General features: G+C 45.1%; 1 protein-coding gene across 1 annotated transcript in view; it reads left to right on the forward strand.

Moving 5' to 3' along the window:
- Ddx56 (putative ATP-dependent RNA helicase DDX56) overlaps positions 1–14,287 on the forward strand; it is a 34,606-nt gene that overhangs the window by 9,949 nt on the left and 10,370 nt on the right. The window contains exons 3-8 of the mRNA XM_045741943.2: positions 5,107–5,260; positions 5,607–5,763; positions 10,000–10,156; positions 12,152–12,255; positions 12,398–12,577; positions 13,120–13,401. Coding sequence (XP_045597899.1) covers positions 5,107–5,260; positions 5,607–5,763; positions 10,000–10,156; positions 12,152–12,255; positions 12,398–12,577; positions 13,120–13,401 — 1,034 coding nt within the window. The remainder of the gene's footprint in view (positions 1–5,106; positions 5,261–5,606; positions 5,764–9,999; positions 10,157–12,151; positions 12,256–12,397; positions 12,578–13,119; positions 13,402–14,287) is intronic.

Consider the following 14,287-nt stretch of genomic DNA (forward strand, 5'->3'; position numbering starts at 1 on the left):
CCCCTGGTAAGTCTCTAAGCGAGTCAGGACCTGGAGCAACAGCCGAACCGGGGGAAAGAGGTACAGGAACCCCCACCTCGACCAGTCTAGCCGAAAGGCATCGACCCCGACGGCCTCGCGATCGGGGAAGGGTGCCACATAAACAGGAAGACGCCGCGACCACGCCGACGCGAAGAGGTCTACTTCGGGGCACCCGAACGTCTGACAAAGCCAACGGAAGGACTCGTCGTTGACCGTCCACTCTGTGGAGAGGGGAACGAAGCGAGACAGGGCGTCGGCCAAGACATTGGACACGCCCCGGACGTGAACCGCCAGGAGAGCCAAACCCCGAGAACTCAGCAGACGAGTCACCCGAAGCGACCAACCCCAAAGAGACAAGGACCACATCGAACCCCCGCGGTTCAGGCAATGAACCACCGGAGAGCAGTCCGAATGGAGCCGAATCGTCGATCCGCGGGCCACCCGAACCCTCCCCAGAGCAAACCACACTGCCACGAACTCCCGCACCGTGCTGTGAGCTCGACGGAAGGACGGATCCCAACGCCCCTGGCCGGCCTGGTGAGCACTGGTCACAAAACCCCAGCCGAGAGACGACGCATCCGTGTACACATCGAGCGAGGGCTCGGGTAGGCGCCAAAGCACTGAACCCCGAAAAACCCGAATAGGAAGCCGGTGACGCAGCAACCGACGCAAGGCCCCCGGGGGCCGAACTCTGCGATCGCGAGAGAGGCGGAAGGGGGAACCCCGAAGGAACCAGAACAGCCGTCGAAGCCAAACCCGACCCTGGTTGATACCTGGTTGATGGGGTTCTGGGAGTTCTTCTACTCCCTAAGCCCGGCCCGAGGCCAGGCTCGACTTGTGAGAGTTTGGTCCACCAGGCTGTTGCTTGGAGCGGCCCGCAGGCCCACATACCCACCACAGCCCGGTTGGTCCGGCACTCCTTGGAGAAATAAATCTAGTTTCCTCTTGAAAATGTCCACGGTTGTTCCGGCAATATTTCTTATGCTTGCTGGGAGGACGTTGAACAACCGCGGACCTCTGATGTTTATACAGTGTTCTCTGATTGTGCCTATGGCACCTCTGCTCTTCACTGGTTCTATTCTACATTTTCTTCCATGTCGTTCACTCCAGTACGTTGTTATTTTACTGTGTAGATTTGGTACTTGGTCCTCCAGTATCTTCCAGGTGTATATTAGTTCCAGGTGACCCGGCGGGTAGACCACCATCGCGAAGTTCAGGCTCCCGCACAGCCCCTCGAGCAACCGCCGGGTGACCCGAGGGCCCTCCAGAAACAGACGAAGGCGGGACCGCAGCCGCAGGAGAGACTCAGGAGGGAGAGACAAGGAGGCGGTTCGAGAGTCCCAAATGAGACCCAGCCAAGTCCGAACCTGAGAGGGAACCAGATGAGACTTCCTCAAGTTCACCAAGAACCCGAACTTGGCGAGCTGGGAAAGAACCAAATCCCTGGCTAGCAAGCAAGCTGACTGGCTGGGAGCCCAAACCAGCCAGTCGTCGAGGTAGGCCAACACCCGAACACCTAGGAGACGCAAACGAGCCACCACAACCCGTGTAAGGCGCGTGAACACGCGAGGTGCCAGGTTCAACCCGAACGGGAGACAACGAAAGCGGTAACTCAGACGCCCCACAACAAAACCGAGCCAGTCCCTGAACCGCGGATGAATCGGGACATGCCAATAAGCGTCCCGGAGGTCCAGGGACACCATCCAAGCACCCGGCTCCAAGAGGAGCCGAACCTGAGACAGCGTAGTCATCCGAAAGGAGGGGCAATGAACCCAGGGGTTCAGACGGGACAAGTCCAGAATGAACCGCAGGTCCCCGCAGTCCCGTTTCGGAACCGGAAACAGACGGGAAACCCATCTGAGGGACGACGCCGTTTCGACGATGCCCAAGCGTACCCACTCCAAGACGACTCGACAGAGCGTAGGGGAAGAAACCTGCCCTGCCAGCCACGGCCCCCCAACGCCACCGCAGGCCACGAGACACGACCCGAAAGGCCCCCGAATCGTGGGACCAGGCGCGGGCGAACAGCGCAAGCCGCCCCCCCATCGCCCCGTCAAGGGGGCAAACCGCGAAAGGGCCAGCGACCCTTACGAGACCCAGAACCCCGCACAGCGCGAACACCGCGCCGACCAGACGAGGGAGAGTCCGCAGGAGGAGCCAACCCCAAACCTGACACCAGAGGCCTACCACGACGAGAGGAACCCCGAGCCCTGGCACGACCTTTCCGGGAAGACCCACCCCGGGACCCCCGGAAAACCAACAAGTCCGACATCGGACGACAAGCCGCCGACGCAGCCTGAATAAACTGCGCCACGGCCGACTCCCTAAACAGGAGAGGACAAAAAGGTGAAGAACGCCTAAGAGCCAGAGCCCAAGCAGATTCCACGGAGGAACCCAGCACCGCCTGCCGACACGCGAGACGGGAAGCATAAAACAGGGAAACAGCATCCCGCAAAATCGGCGTGAACAGCTTCAACAAGGCAGCCGACGAACGCGCAGCCGAGGACAAGGTGCCGGACCCCGGGACGGACCCAAGCGTCCCCACATCCTCCATGAGCCAATCCGAAGACAGCTCCAGGAGGGAAAAGAACCGCAAGGCCGAACACAAAAGGCCCCGGGCGCGCAAGTCCTCCGCAACGAGCGCTGCCGAAAGGGAGGGAACCTGCACATGGAGCTGAATAACGCCCACATCGCGGGGAAGGGCAGGGGCAAACAAGCACTCATTCAGGTACTCAAGTTTGCCCCCCAGGAAAACCTGAAGCACCGTGGAAGCTTCCCGCCACTCCAGCGCGGGAACGACAGAAGGAATGCCAGGAATCCAGACCAAACAAGGGGCAGTCTGCTAGCCAGGACGACTCCGGAACCTCGTAACGGAGCCAGAAAGGGAACGAAGTCCCAAACCTGAACGTGGACGGATCCATTTCCGAGGCATAATCCGGGTCACGCAGGAGGTAAGCTGCAAAGGCCGCTCGCACCACACCAGGTTGGATGCGATAAGCCGAAAACCTCCAGAAGGACGGAACCGACGTACCCGGGGGAACACGGAACCGAACCCGGGGAGGGGCCGACACCAAATCCAACTCGTACGCAGAGGGGGGAAAAGAAAACCCCACTCCTTGTAACAATAAGCCCCGCTCAGTGGGAAGAAAAACCCAGGCGGGGTCCAGCGGGGCCCAAGGCCCCCAAGTCAGCTCCTCCCCAGCCTCGAGGTCCGTCACCACAGGACCCGAGGCCGAGTCCTCTCCCCAAGCCCCGACCCCACAAGACAAGGACGGAGCAGCCGGAAAAGTTGGAGGAAGGGGGGCCCACTGGTCAGACCCTGAAGCTTCGGCCGGGAGACAAGACTCGAATGCCTCTGCCGCCCCCCCGGAAGGGGCAACCCCCGAAGCTGCCCGAGTCTCGAGATCAAGTAACCCCTGCTCCGACCCCGAAACCCTCAGACTCTTCGGGGCCGGAAGCAGGGGCGGGGGACCAGAACGAACAGAAGGGGAAGGACGAGGAGGTGCGGACTGAACCAGGATCGAAGCGACCCCCAGCCCCAAGTCAGGGTCTCGAAAAGCAAAGCGGGGCAGCCCCGGGGCATCCGGGGAAGCAACCAACCGAGCGCGTTGCAACAGACGAAACCTATACTGCAATGCACGCGCCGCCTGTACCCGAATAGAATCATCAGAGGATTGGGTAAATTGAGTCACAAGCAAGCAGCAACACTCACAGGACTCAGGGTCGAAAGTATCACCGACCCAACAGGCAGCGTGGCAGAGGCAAAAACAATGAGGGTCACCCTGAGACAAGGGGACCGAGCAACCCTCAAACTCACACACAGCGAGTGGGGACTCCGGGGTCACATCCATCGGACCCACGCGCCCCCTAGGGGATTCCGAGGGTCCTGAGCGTTTACTTTAAGAGGACTCGCGCTCAGGTAGTCCCAGGCAGGGTGCTGCAAACCGGCGCCCAAAACTACCAAGCAAACTTCTAAAGCTGAACCCCAGGGACGTGTACACTCACGGGGACCTAGCAGGGGGCGCCACCGAGAAGAACAGTGGAAGGGCAAAAACAAACTGAATAAAATGACAGAACCCCCCACCAGGCAAAAACAAAAAGAAAAACAAAACCCCGCAAGAGGACAGCGAACCCCAAGGAACAGAGCCGGCCGCGATGTCGGGAAATACAAGCTGAGCAGTACCCTGCGCCCCTACCAGTGCAAACTGCCTCTTACCTGCCGGTAACAAGGGAGAACAGAACACCCAAGAGCCCAACAGGCGGCCGAAAAACTGAAAGGTAAAACGGACCAGCAGAGGCAGACCCCGAGGAGCCTGTGGAAGGTGGCCCCAAGCCCCAAGGGCAGTACTTACAGGGCACCTAGGGAAGGCAGCCCTAGGCGCATGCAGCCCGAGTACTGAAGATAACTCCTGGCTCTCGCACCCACAAAACCAACACCACACGCAAAGCACAGTGCAGTAGCGACACCGGAGCCAGAGCACACAACCATCGCCTATAGCATCAGCCTCAAGAACTGAGGTGTGGGTAGCCGGCGCGGGGGTCTGGGGCTCCCCCTTCCCCCTCCCGGGGAGGGGGGAGCTGCGCAGACAGCGGCGCGGCGGTGTGTGACGTCACACTAGTTTGCTTGTTTTCGGTTGGGGAGTTCTATCCACTAGTTCGGTTTTTGGTAGCAATTTTAACCAGAATAGGGGTTTGTTTTGGGGCGCTTACCTTTCTGGGTGCCTGTTCCGGTCGATGGCAGACATAGAATGCTTCCAACTACACGGGGGCTTCTATAGGCCATTGCTCCCCTTGCCTCTCTGAGGGGGGCCCGGTTCTGGCCGTGGTCCCCGGTAGGCCTAAGAACTCCATACACATGACTGATGCCAAAGTCTGACATTAGCATATCAGCCTGGGATAGCTCCGGGGAGCCTCCGGGACTCACCCAGAAAATGGCGTTTCATTACATTCAACGCTGGTTTTTTAGTTTTTTAGTTATTTTGAATATTTTACAGACAGTACAGTACTAAGAAATGGGACATAATCTTTTAAGTAAATATGTTTTAGATTATCTATACTACTAATTTGTCTATATTGTATTGGCAGACTGTACAGGTCCTAATTTTGGCACCAAGTAAGGAGTTGTGTAAACAAATAAAAGAAAACATTGGTCAGCTGACAGTTTCATGTAAACGTGAGGTGCGATTTGTTGATGTTTCTCCTCAAGTTTCCCTGGAAGCTCAGCGTCCTCTCCTTGTGGGTGGGTACAGTGTTGTTAATGTAATTTATGACATTAAGCATGATTTAAGTAACTTTAATTAAGTATGTAAAAAAATATAGGTATGGGCAAGTTTTCAGCTATCAGAGAGATAGGCATAGTCTTGGCATCAGTAAATGGCACTGCATTGTCACTCTAATCTTTAGAGGCTTCCCAGGAAGCATACTGATGATTGGAACTCCATCTCTTCTGGTAATATGCTCACCTGGATGGCTCTGGTTTGATTCAGTACCATACATTTTGTCTAATCTATTTTCCTCTAGTTAATTTGCTATGGTTATTGAGCTTATAAAATAAATACCAAATTATATTTGTGTGTATTTGACAGATAAACCGGACATCGTCATTGGAACACCCATGAGGGTTTTGGCCCATTTATCTGCTGGCAACTTGAAGGTCAAGGAATCCCTCAAGTTTCTGGTGGTTGACGAAGCTGATCTTATGTTTGCTTATGATCACCTAGAGGATATCCAGGCAGTGTTAAAGTAAGAATTATACAACTGTTTTGGCTTTAGAATTTTCCATTTTATATTTATTTTAATTGGTTTTATTATTCCAGTACAGCACAGCAGCACCTTTAACCACTATGCTGCACAGCCTTAACCCTTGTGTTGCTAAGGACTATTTGGTCTGTCACCCACAGGTGCATAACGAAAAAAAATAAAAATCATCTTAACCTGTTGATTTCTGTTCCCTGATCACGGGAAAAATACAGGTACAGGCATACCTCAGTTTAAGAGTTTAATTGGTTCCTGGAGACGCCTCGTATTCCGAAAACTCGCATTCCGAAGCTAATTTCCCCATAAGAAATAAAGGGAAATGAATTAATCCGTTCCTGACTACCCTAAAAACCCCACATCAAACTAAATTTTTATACCTAATTCATCTAAATAAACCTACAAAACTATGTTCAAGTTATTACTTACCTTGCTGTTGAATGCTGTAGGCGTATGGAAGATGGTGAGGAGGTGGGAGGAAGAGAGGAGTTACTGTTTGGAAGGGGAGTCCCCTTCCATTATCACATCAGGCAGTGAGGACTTCACTGGTATGCACACTCTGGCACATTTTGCCTGCATACCACTAGGACTTGCTTGTTTTACTAAGAATTTGTCTAATGACACTTGTTTTTCCCTACATTTTAGCACTTGTCTGTAGTAAGAAATCACATTATCATTTAAAAGGTCAATGCAACGGCCTGCTACAGCTTTATCTGGGTGAGTTTTTTCAACAAAACTTTGCAGTTCTTCCCATACTTCACACATTTTCTTAATCAAGAAGGGACATCCTCTACTGCCTCTACTCACAGCTATTTTCTTAGGTTGAACCTTACCAATGGCTTTCTTGAGACCCATGGCAAGATATATAATGACAACTTTTATACTCAAATGGCCAAAAAACCGATAAAAAACTGTAAATCCTTGTGAAGAATTCAGGTGGGATAGTCACTGGACACGAGACACTGGTAAACTGAGGCGCGATCGCCATGCCACCACGCGCCAGTCGGCCTGTACACGTATCAACAAACTCGCGTCCCGAGGTAACCCTCGCCTTCCAAGACATATTTTTGGAGTAAATCCTGCTCGTCTTCCGAAAAACTCGCATACAGGGACACTCACATTCCGAGGTACCACTGTAATAACAAAATCGTAAGTGACATAATTTGGCCGCAATAGGTCGGGGAAATTTGGCAAAAACGAGGTGCTGACTCAGTAAACGTCGGGGAAGTTCTGCCTTGCTGGAGCTGTCAGGCAGGGGGTTGCCACAAAAATAAAATTACCTAATTATTTCAATGTCTCTGATTTTTAATTTGTTTTTTTGCTGTAATATTATTCAATAGTGTGATATATTTATAAAATAAAATGTGTGAATCATCGCTGTACTCAAAATTATGGTGTGTATATTATTGATTCAGTTATTATGTTCATTAAACAGTGAACAAATACTTTGTCGGTTATTACACTATATACACAGGTTATATATAATTATCTGCATGTTTTGATCACCATAACGAACCACTAAGTTGATAATGCAAGTCAAAAAGTAACGATGAGTGGCCACATCTGCCAGCCAGCCACTCGCTACCAATCCTTTCCTCGAAAACTCCTCGCTCACCAAATTCCTCCTTCCACCATACCATTTTTGCTTTTATTTGCTATATACAGACATTATATATAAGTATCTATGTGTTCTATTCACCATAACTGTTCATCTAAGCTGGTATAGTGCACAAAGAGCACAGTGGCCACCCTTACACAGCATGAAAAGTCGTGCAGATGTCGCCACCTCCCTCACCAAAATGGCTTCTTTCAACACTCCTTTTGCTGTCATTACATTATATATACACGTTGTATATAAGTATCTACATTTGTGTTCACCATAAGGAACCATTAACACTTTCGCCCGGGCATGAAGCAGCATTGCGTCATTCGTTTACTGTCGGTAATACCAGGGATGACGCAGCATTGCGTCATCCACTTTAAATAATCGCCAAAAATCAGGTTTTTATCCGATTTTTTTGGGACTGGTTTTAAAATGTGCGCCGATGTCTTCCCATTTTCTTTGTTGAGCCATGTGGCCCTCAGGTGGCTTGGCACACGCCGTGGGCCCATTGTTTTCGCTCCACTGTTGTGACCAATGTCGCCTCCCCTTGCATTTCAAACGTGTGAACATCTCGGCTATTTTCCGTGGCTATATTTCTTACTGCGGCTTTAGAAACTATCTACGCTTACTCCACGATGGATAATGATCGTGAACAAGGCCCTTCCAGGAAGAAAATTGCGAAAGAAAGGCTTGAAAAGGGAGGGAATTGGGAGTGTAGCTGGAAGGCGTCTGAGCGCTCACTCCCAGCTTTACACGTGGCCCGTCTTCAATTCGTCGGCGGTTGGAGCGTGACCAGGTTTTTTATTTTATATGCTAATGCTCCTCTAGAGAATTCTATTGCGAACCCATTGAGACCAAAATGAAAGACCTAGGACAAAAATTGAGGTGACCAGAGTGAAAATAGTGAAAACATTTTATCGCATTTGCGCGCTCTTGGGTAACTCGTTCGCACTTTCTCTGTTTGCTTCGGGTAATTAGCCGGGCTTTTGGAGTTTATATGCATTTAGTGCTGTAGAGAATTCTATTGCGAACACAATGATGGCAAATTTAATCTCGTAGGACGAAAATTAAGGTGACAAAGTTGAAGAGAGTATACACTTTTCAGAATTTACGCGTGCTCCCGTGACACCCTGGGTCCCATATCGCACAGTTGAGAGGTGGCGCGCGGGGTACGCCAAAGTGTTAAGTTGGTATGCCGAGTCAAACAGCAGCAATGAGTGACCACACACCAGCTAGCCTGCCACTGGCTGCCACTCCCTCCCTCCCTCCCTCCCCCCTACCTAACTTGACTTGCCAACATTTTCTTCCCACCATACTGTTTTTTACTTTTATTCACTAAATACAGATGTTATATATATGTACAGTGGAACCTCAAATAACGAATTTAATCCGTTCCGGCGCCGTGATCGTCATGTGAAACGGACGTCATACAAAATGAATGTCCCCATTGACAATAATGGAAATCAAATTAATCCGTTCTACCACCGAAAAACATCAATATGATATTCGATGTTTTAAATAATGGAGCAGCCTACCTTACATACACTGAACAAACCTTTATGACATTTTTCTTTCGTCAAATTTGCTCAATATTTTTTTTCATTTGTCTTATAGCAAAAGGTTCGTTTGGTGTTCAGCAGGTAGGCTGCTCCATGTTTCTTAAAAAAAAAAAAAAAAAAAAAAAAAAAAGTGGAAACAATTTGAAAATGGACAAATGCCCTAAAGGTTCGTTCAGTGTTTGTCGGGTAGGCTGCTCCATTATGACAATCTTTCTTTTTTTCAAATGTGTTCCATTGGTTTTGTATTTTTCATTTACGTCTCAATAATGGAGCAGCCTACCTGACAAACACTGAACGAACCTTTACGGCATTTGTCCGTTTCTCAAATTGTTTCAACTGTTTTTTTTTTTTTTTTTTTTTTATTTAAGAAACATCGAGCAGCCTACCTGCCAAACACAGAATGAACCTTTTTGACATTTGTTCTGTTTTTCAAAATTTTTCATTTTTTTATTTTCATTTTTTTTATTTTCATTTTTTTTTTATTGAAGAAACATGGAGCAGCCTACCTGCTGAACACCGAATGAATCTTTTGTTATAGGACAAATGAAAAAAAATATTGAACAAATTTGAAGAAAGAAAAATGTCATTAAGGTTTGTTGTCCCTCTTGTCTGCTTGCTTCCCACATTTGCTGGCGTGTTTTCGGATCTATTGCGTCAGTCACGGCTCCTTGTTCTGGTGGCCATTTGAAGATAACTAGGTAAGCCATCATTGCCACTGTGAAAAAACCCTAACCTTGTGTATCTGACAGCCACCAGGTGGCAACCCAGAGGCCCAACCAGCCTGCACCGTCACACATGTGCGGTGGACCAGTACTATCAACAGTACCTTTGGGACCCCACCAGCAAAATTACATTTGATGCTTGATTCCTGTTATCCAGGGAATTTGTTTTCCGAGATTTTATCTTGTCATTTTGTTTTCTCAGTAGTACCGCTTGTGGTCTTTTGGGGAAGACACCATGGAAGAGTTTTTGTATATAAAAACCACCGTTTTCCAAATATATTATTATAATAATTCTCTGTATTTTAAATGCCAGCAGTTGGTGATAATGTCTTGCTTCCAGGCAGTTACCAAAGATTTACCAGTCATTTGTGACTAGTGCTACGATGTGGGACGATGTGAAAGATCTCAAGAAACTGGTCATGAATAAGCCTGTAGTTTTGAGACTTGAGGAGCCTCCATTGCCAACCACTACTCAGCTTACGCAATATGTCATTAAGGTTTGAATGAATAATTTCTTACTTAATTGTTCTGTTTCTGCATTTACAGTCCAATACTGTACATCTGATTTTTTCATATTAAATTCACTTTAATCTACTGAATGCAAGCGTTTATTTTGTTATGATAATCTCTCTCTCAGCCCATTGTGGGCAGGACTGCGTGATCACCAGTAACCCCCTGCACCTTACATCACTGTGTGGGGATTCTTGAAGTTCATTGGCGCTGATGTCGCTGGTTATTGGAGAAAGTGTTTTACACTAATTCAAATCAATTAAATGTGCTTGCAATTATATTTTTTAATTACAACAAAACTGAAAATGGCTTTTCATATTTATTGATCTCCTTGATTTATTGTATTGATTACGCCACAGACAGCAGCTACATTGCAATCCATATGAAAAATATAAATTATTCGGTCAGATGGCTGCACAAAGAAATGGAACTGGATAATTTGAGAAGCATGTTATAGGTCATGAGAGTAGCAAGCCCTTTAAGAGTCGTTATTGGCATAATGCAGTTATCATATGTTGAATTTAGTTATCGCCTGGTTTTTATACAAATGTTGCAAATACTGTACTGTATAATACATGTACTGTATATGAATGTAATGGAGTTAACCAAGACCCTTAGACAATTTCTACCACCATTTTTAATTGCTTGCCATGTAATGAAGCTATTATGTAACAGAAGTTAGATAGAAATTAAATTGTCATGGCAAGATGTGGAGTGCTATAGTTGGTACTATAATTGCAAAGTCAAAGAGTATATGAAGATGGTTTGGTCACTAGATGAATGGTTGATGATAGAATGAGAAGACAGTGTAATTCAGCAAAATTCAGGGCATGAATTGAAAAGGAAGGCCAAGATGAGAGGCAGATATGGTGACTTTAGTGTGAACAGTGCTCTAGATGTGGTGGAGAATAAGAGTTGGAGGCAGCAGTTTGTGAAGGAGCGAGCGTTTGGTTTGTGTGTCAGCTCACAAGAATCCCTGGTATTGTGAAATTCTCTGAAGCATTAGAGTGCTGCTTCTGTGAATGATTGACTGGAGTGTAAAGGTGCCTGTTTATCTGTGATGTTTTATACCATAGAGTAGTGTACAAAATATTGTGAATAGATGAGTAATATTTGTTAGATATCTAACTTTGTTTCCTATACTGCTTTCCATTTGTTGTCTGAGCTAAAGTGTGCCAGCAGTTACAAAATGGAAAAACTGGGTAAGGGTGATAATTGTACTCTTCCTCATTCTTCAACAGTATTGTTTCTATGCCAGTTTTGTATACCTGCAGATAGTGTGTACACTGGAGATTCATTTATCCAGACTATAGATAAACCAATATGTACCAATTGGTACATATTGCTCTGTGTAGCATTTGAAACCTGTCAAGATTGCCTGACAATTATTTCACTATCGATTAAGTACAAAAACCTAAAATTCTGTTTGGATTTTTAAGCAATGACCAAACAAGTGTGGATCATCTTACTTTCACTGTTCAGCAGTACAGTATGTTTTATCAGTGATGGCCATCGGTCTGAACAACTTTAATTTTTCCTGTTTACAAATATTTCTGCAGCGCTTGTATTAAATTCAAATTATTGTATTTGATTTTATGGTTTAAAAGCCAAAAGCCAAAGTCAAAATTACTATTCATTTGTGTTTCTTATGGAAGGTGTTTTGACTGAAGAACAAATGTGCTAACCATCATGTGGACATAAACACCATTCATGGATGAACATTTATTTTTTGACTAGTTTTACTTACAGGAAGCTTATTAAATCTTTTGATAAAAATCTGTACTAGTGACATTGCTTATAAACAATGCTTTGTATTAATAAAACAGTATTTTCTCCACACTTAGACAGTGGGACCTCAATAGAATAGAACCCTTTATGTCCCAAAGAGAATTTGTTGCTATAACAACCATGGTCATATGTACCAGGAAATATCTGTGTTAATGTTTTAATTTATATATATATTTTTTATTTTATAATTACAGTTGGAGAAGATTGACAAGGTTATCCTGATCAATGTTCTGTTTCGCCTGAATATGATTCGCGGAAAGACAATCATCTTCGTTAACAATGTTGATACGGGATATAAGTAAGTTATGAGCGATGGTCAGTTTCATGAAAATTACCCCACGTTGCTCTATTTTTACTGACTAAAATATTAGACAACTAGAGCCAGTTATTTGGTTTACACTGAATTTTATATTATTTTAATGAGATTTATGCTATTGCAGGCTAAGGATGTACTTAGGACAGTTTGGAATCAGCTCTTGTGTACTCAACTCTGAAATGCCAGTAGCCTCAAGGTGTCATATAGTAGAGCAGTTCAACAATGGCAAATACGATATTATTATTGCCTCGGATGAACAGATGCTGAAAGCCCAAACAAATAAAAAGAATGCAGAAAATAAAAGGCAAGTTAAAATGTTTTTCAAACGTTTTAATATCAGTTTAATAGTATAGAGTTTGAAATAGGAATCTTGGAATTAGAGGGAACTAGTGATTCTGTAAATATTGAATGCACATGAACACACATACCTCTACTGATACATTATCATTACATCATTTCACCACTTCTCATGATAGGTGGAGGGGGTGGCGGGAAAGCAGACATATGCCTGAAGAAAAAGAGAAATGAAAAAGTTAAAGTTTATAAATATTAAGCAAATTTATTTATTCATTTATGACAAATTGTGTGACATAAATAAGCAGCACTGCACTTCAGCAAATTATCCACAGCAACTCCCCCCACCTCCATATAACACCAGGATTGGTATTTTCATTGTTATATAAAGTACAGACAAATACTCATTGCCTACTACAGCTTCCATCTATTTCTGCCCGCTCCCATATTCCTGGTGTTGTACACAATCCACATACTGTATCTTCATTCTTATCGGAGAATCCTCGTATATGTACGGATAAAATGTAATTAATATTATAAATTTATTGACAGCAAAAGGAAGAAAGACAAAGAATCTGGCATTGCCCGTGGTATAGACTTCCAGTTTGTTTCCAACATTATCAACTTCGATTTTCCCCGTGATGTTGATGGCTATATTCACCGTGTTGGACGAACTGCTCGAGGAAACAATCAGGGCACAGCTTTATCTCTGGTTTCTGTTAACGAAATGGAAATATTCAAGGAAGTAGAGGCCAAGTTGAAGGAACTGATGCCTGGGTCTGATTCTGTGTTTAAGGACTTTAAATTTGATACAAAACAGCTTGATGGTTTCAGGTAAGACTTCAATATTTTAAAATTTTGTTAAAATATATGGAGATGTATTGCCTTTTAGTGGTCTTCTCACAATGTAATAACCTTGCATACCTTTATGCTATACATCTTACCATACTCAACCGGACTATAATATCTTTAAAATAATTAAAAAAATCTGCCATCATGAGAATAATGCTGTTAAAACATCTCTTCTATAGATGTACCTTCAGGCATTCTTTCTTATTCCCTTTTTCACAACAAAATTAAATTAATTTACCACACTTTATTTCTTGATTCCACCTATTAGACTTTCAAGATGCTCTTTCACCTACATTAATTCCGATTTGTTCAAGTAAACATTCTCCTGTGTTAATCTGCAGTATTCACAATTCAATTTACAGCTCGTCTGCTTACTGAATTTCCATACTGCTCAGTAAATACAATTTCAGCAATAAAACCATTGACTAAGAAATATAGAGAGAAATTTAATGCACATCATATGGTTAATCAAAAGTTGATGTTTGAATTCTATGTCAAAATTGCTTTTGAAGTTGTGGATTAAAGTAGCATTTATGACATCCTCTTTCAGTGCAATTCATATGTTGATTACATGTATCGAGGACATGTAGGTACTGTACTTCCTTACATTTACAAATGTTTTTTTTTTGTACTTTATCAGGAGCAGATTCTATGCTGGTTCTGCAATTTCTGGTACTGGTCAGACATAGGCTTTGTGAATGGTCTTGAATGAGTCCTTGTTCAGGTACCTAAAAGCCATTTACATGTTAAAACGGTTTTCCATATGTAGCTGATGTCATTCTGTTTGTGAACATCAGGTGTTAGCTCAAAGATTATGTGCACTCCCAAGTTATTTTATCTTACCAGTTTCTATAATCTCATTTTCCAC

This window comes from Procambarus clarkii, chromosome 40, assembly GCF_040958095.1.
Source record: "Procambarus clarkii isolate CNS0578487 chromosome 40, FALCON_Pclarkii_2.0, whole genome shotgun sequence".
NCBI classification, from domain to species: Eukaryota; Metazoa; Arthropoda; class Malacostraca; order Decapoda; family Cambaridae; genus Procambarus; species Procambarus clarkii.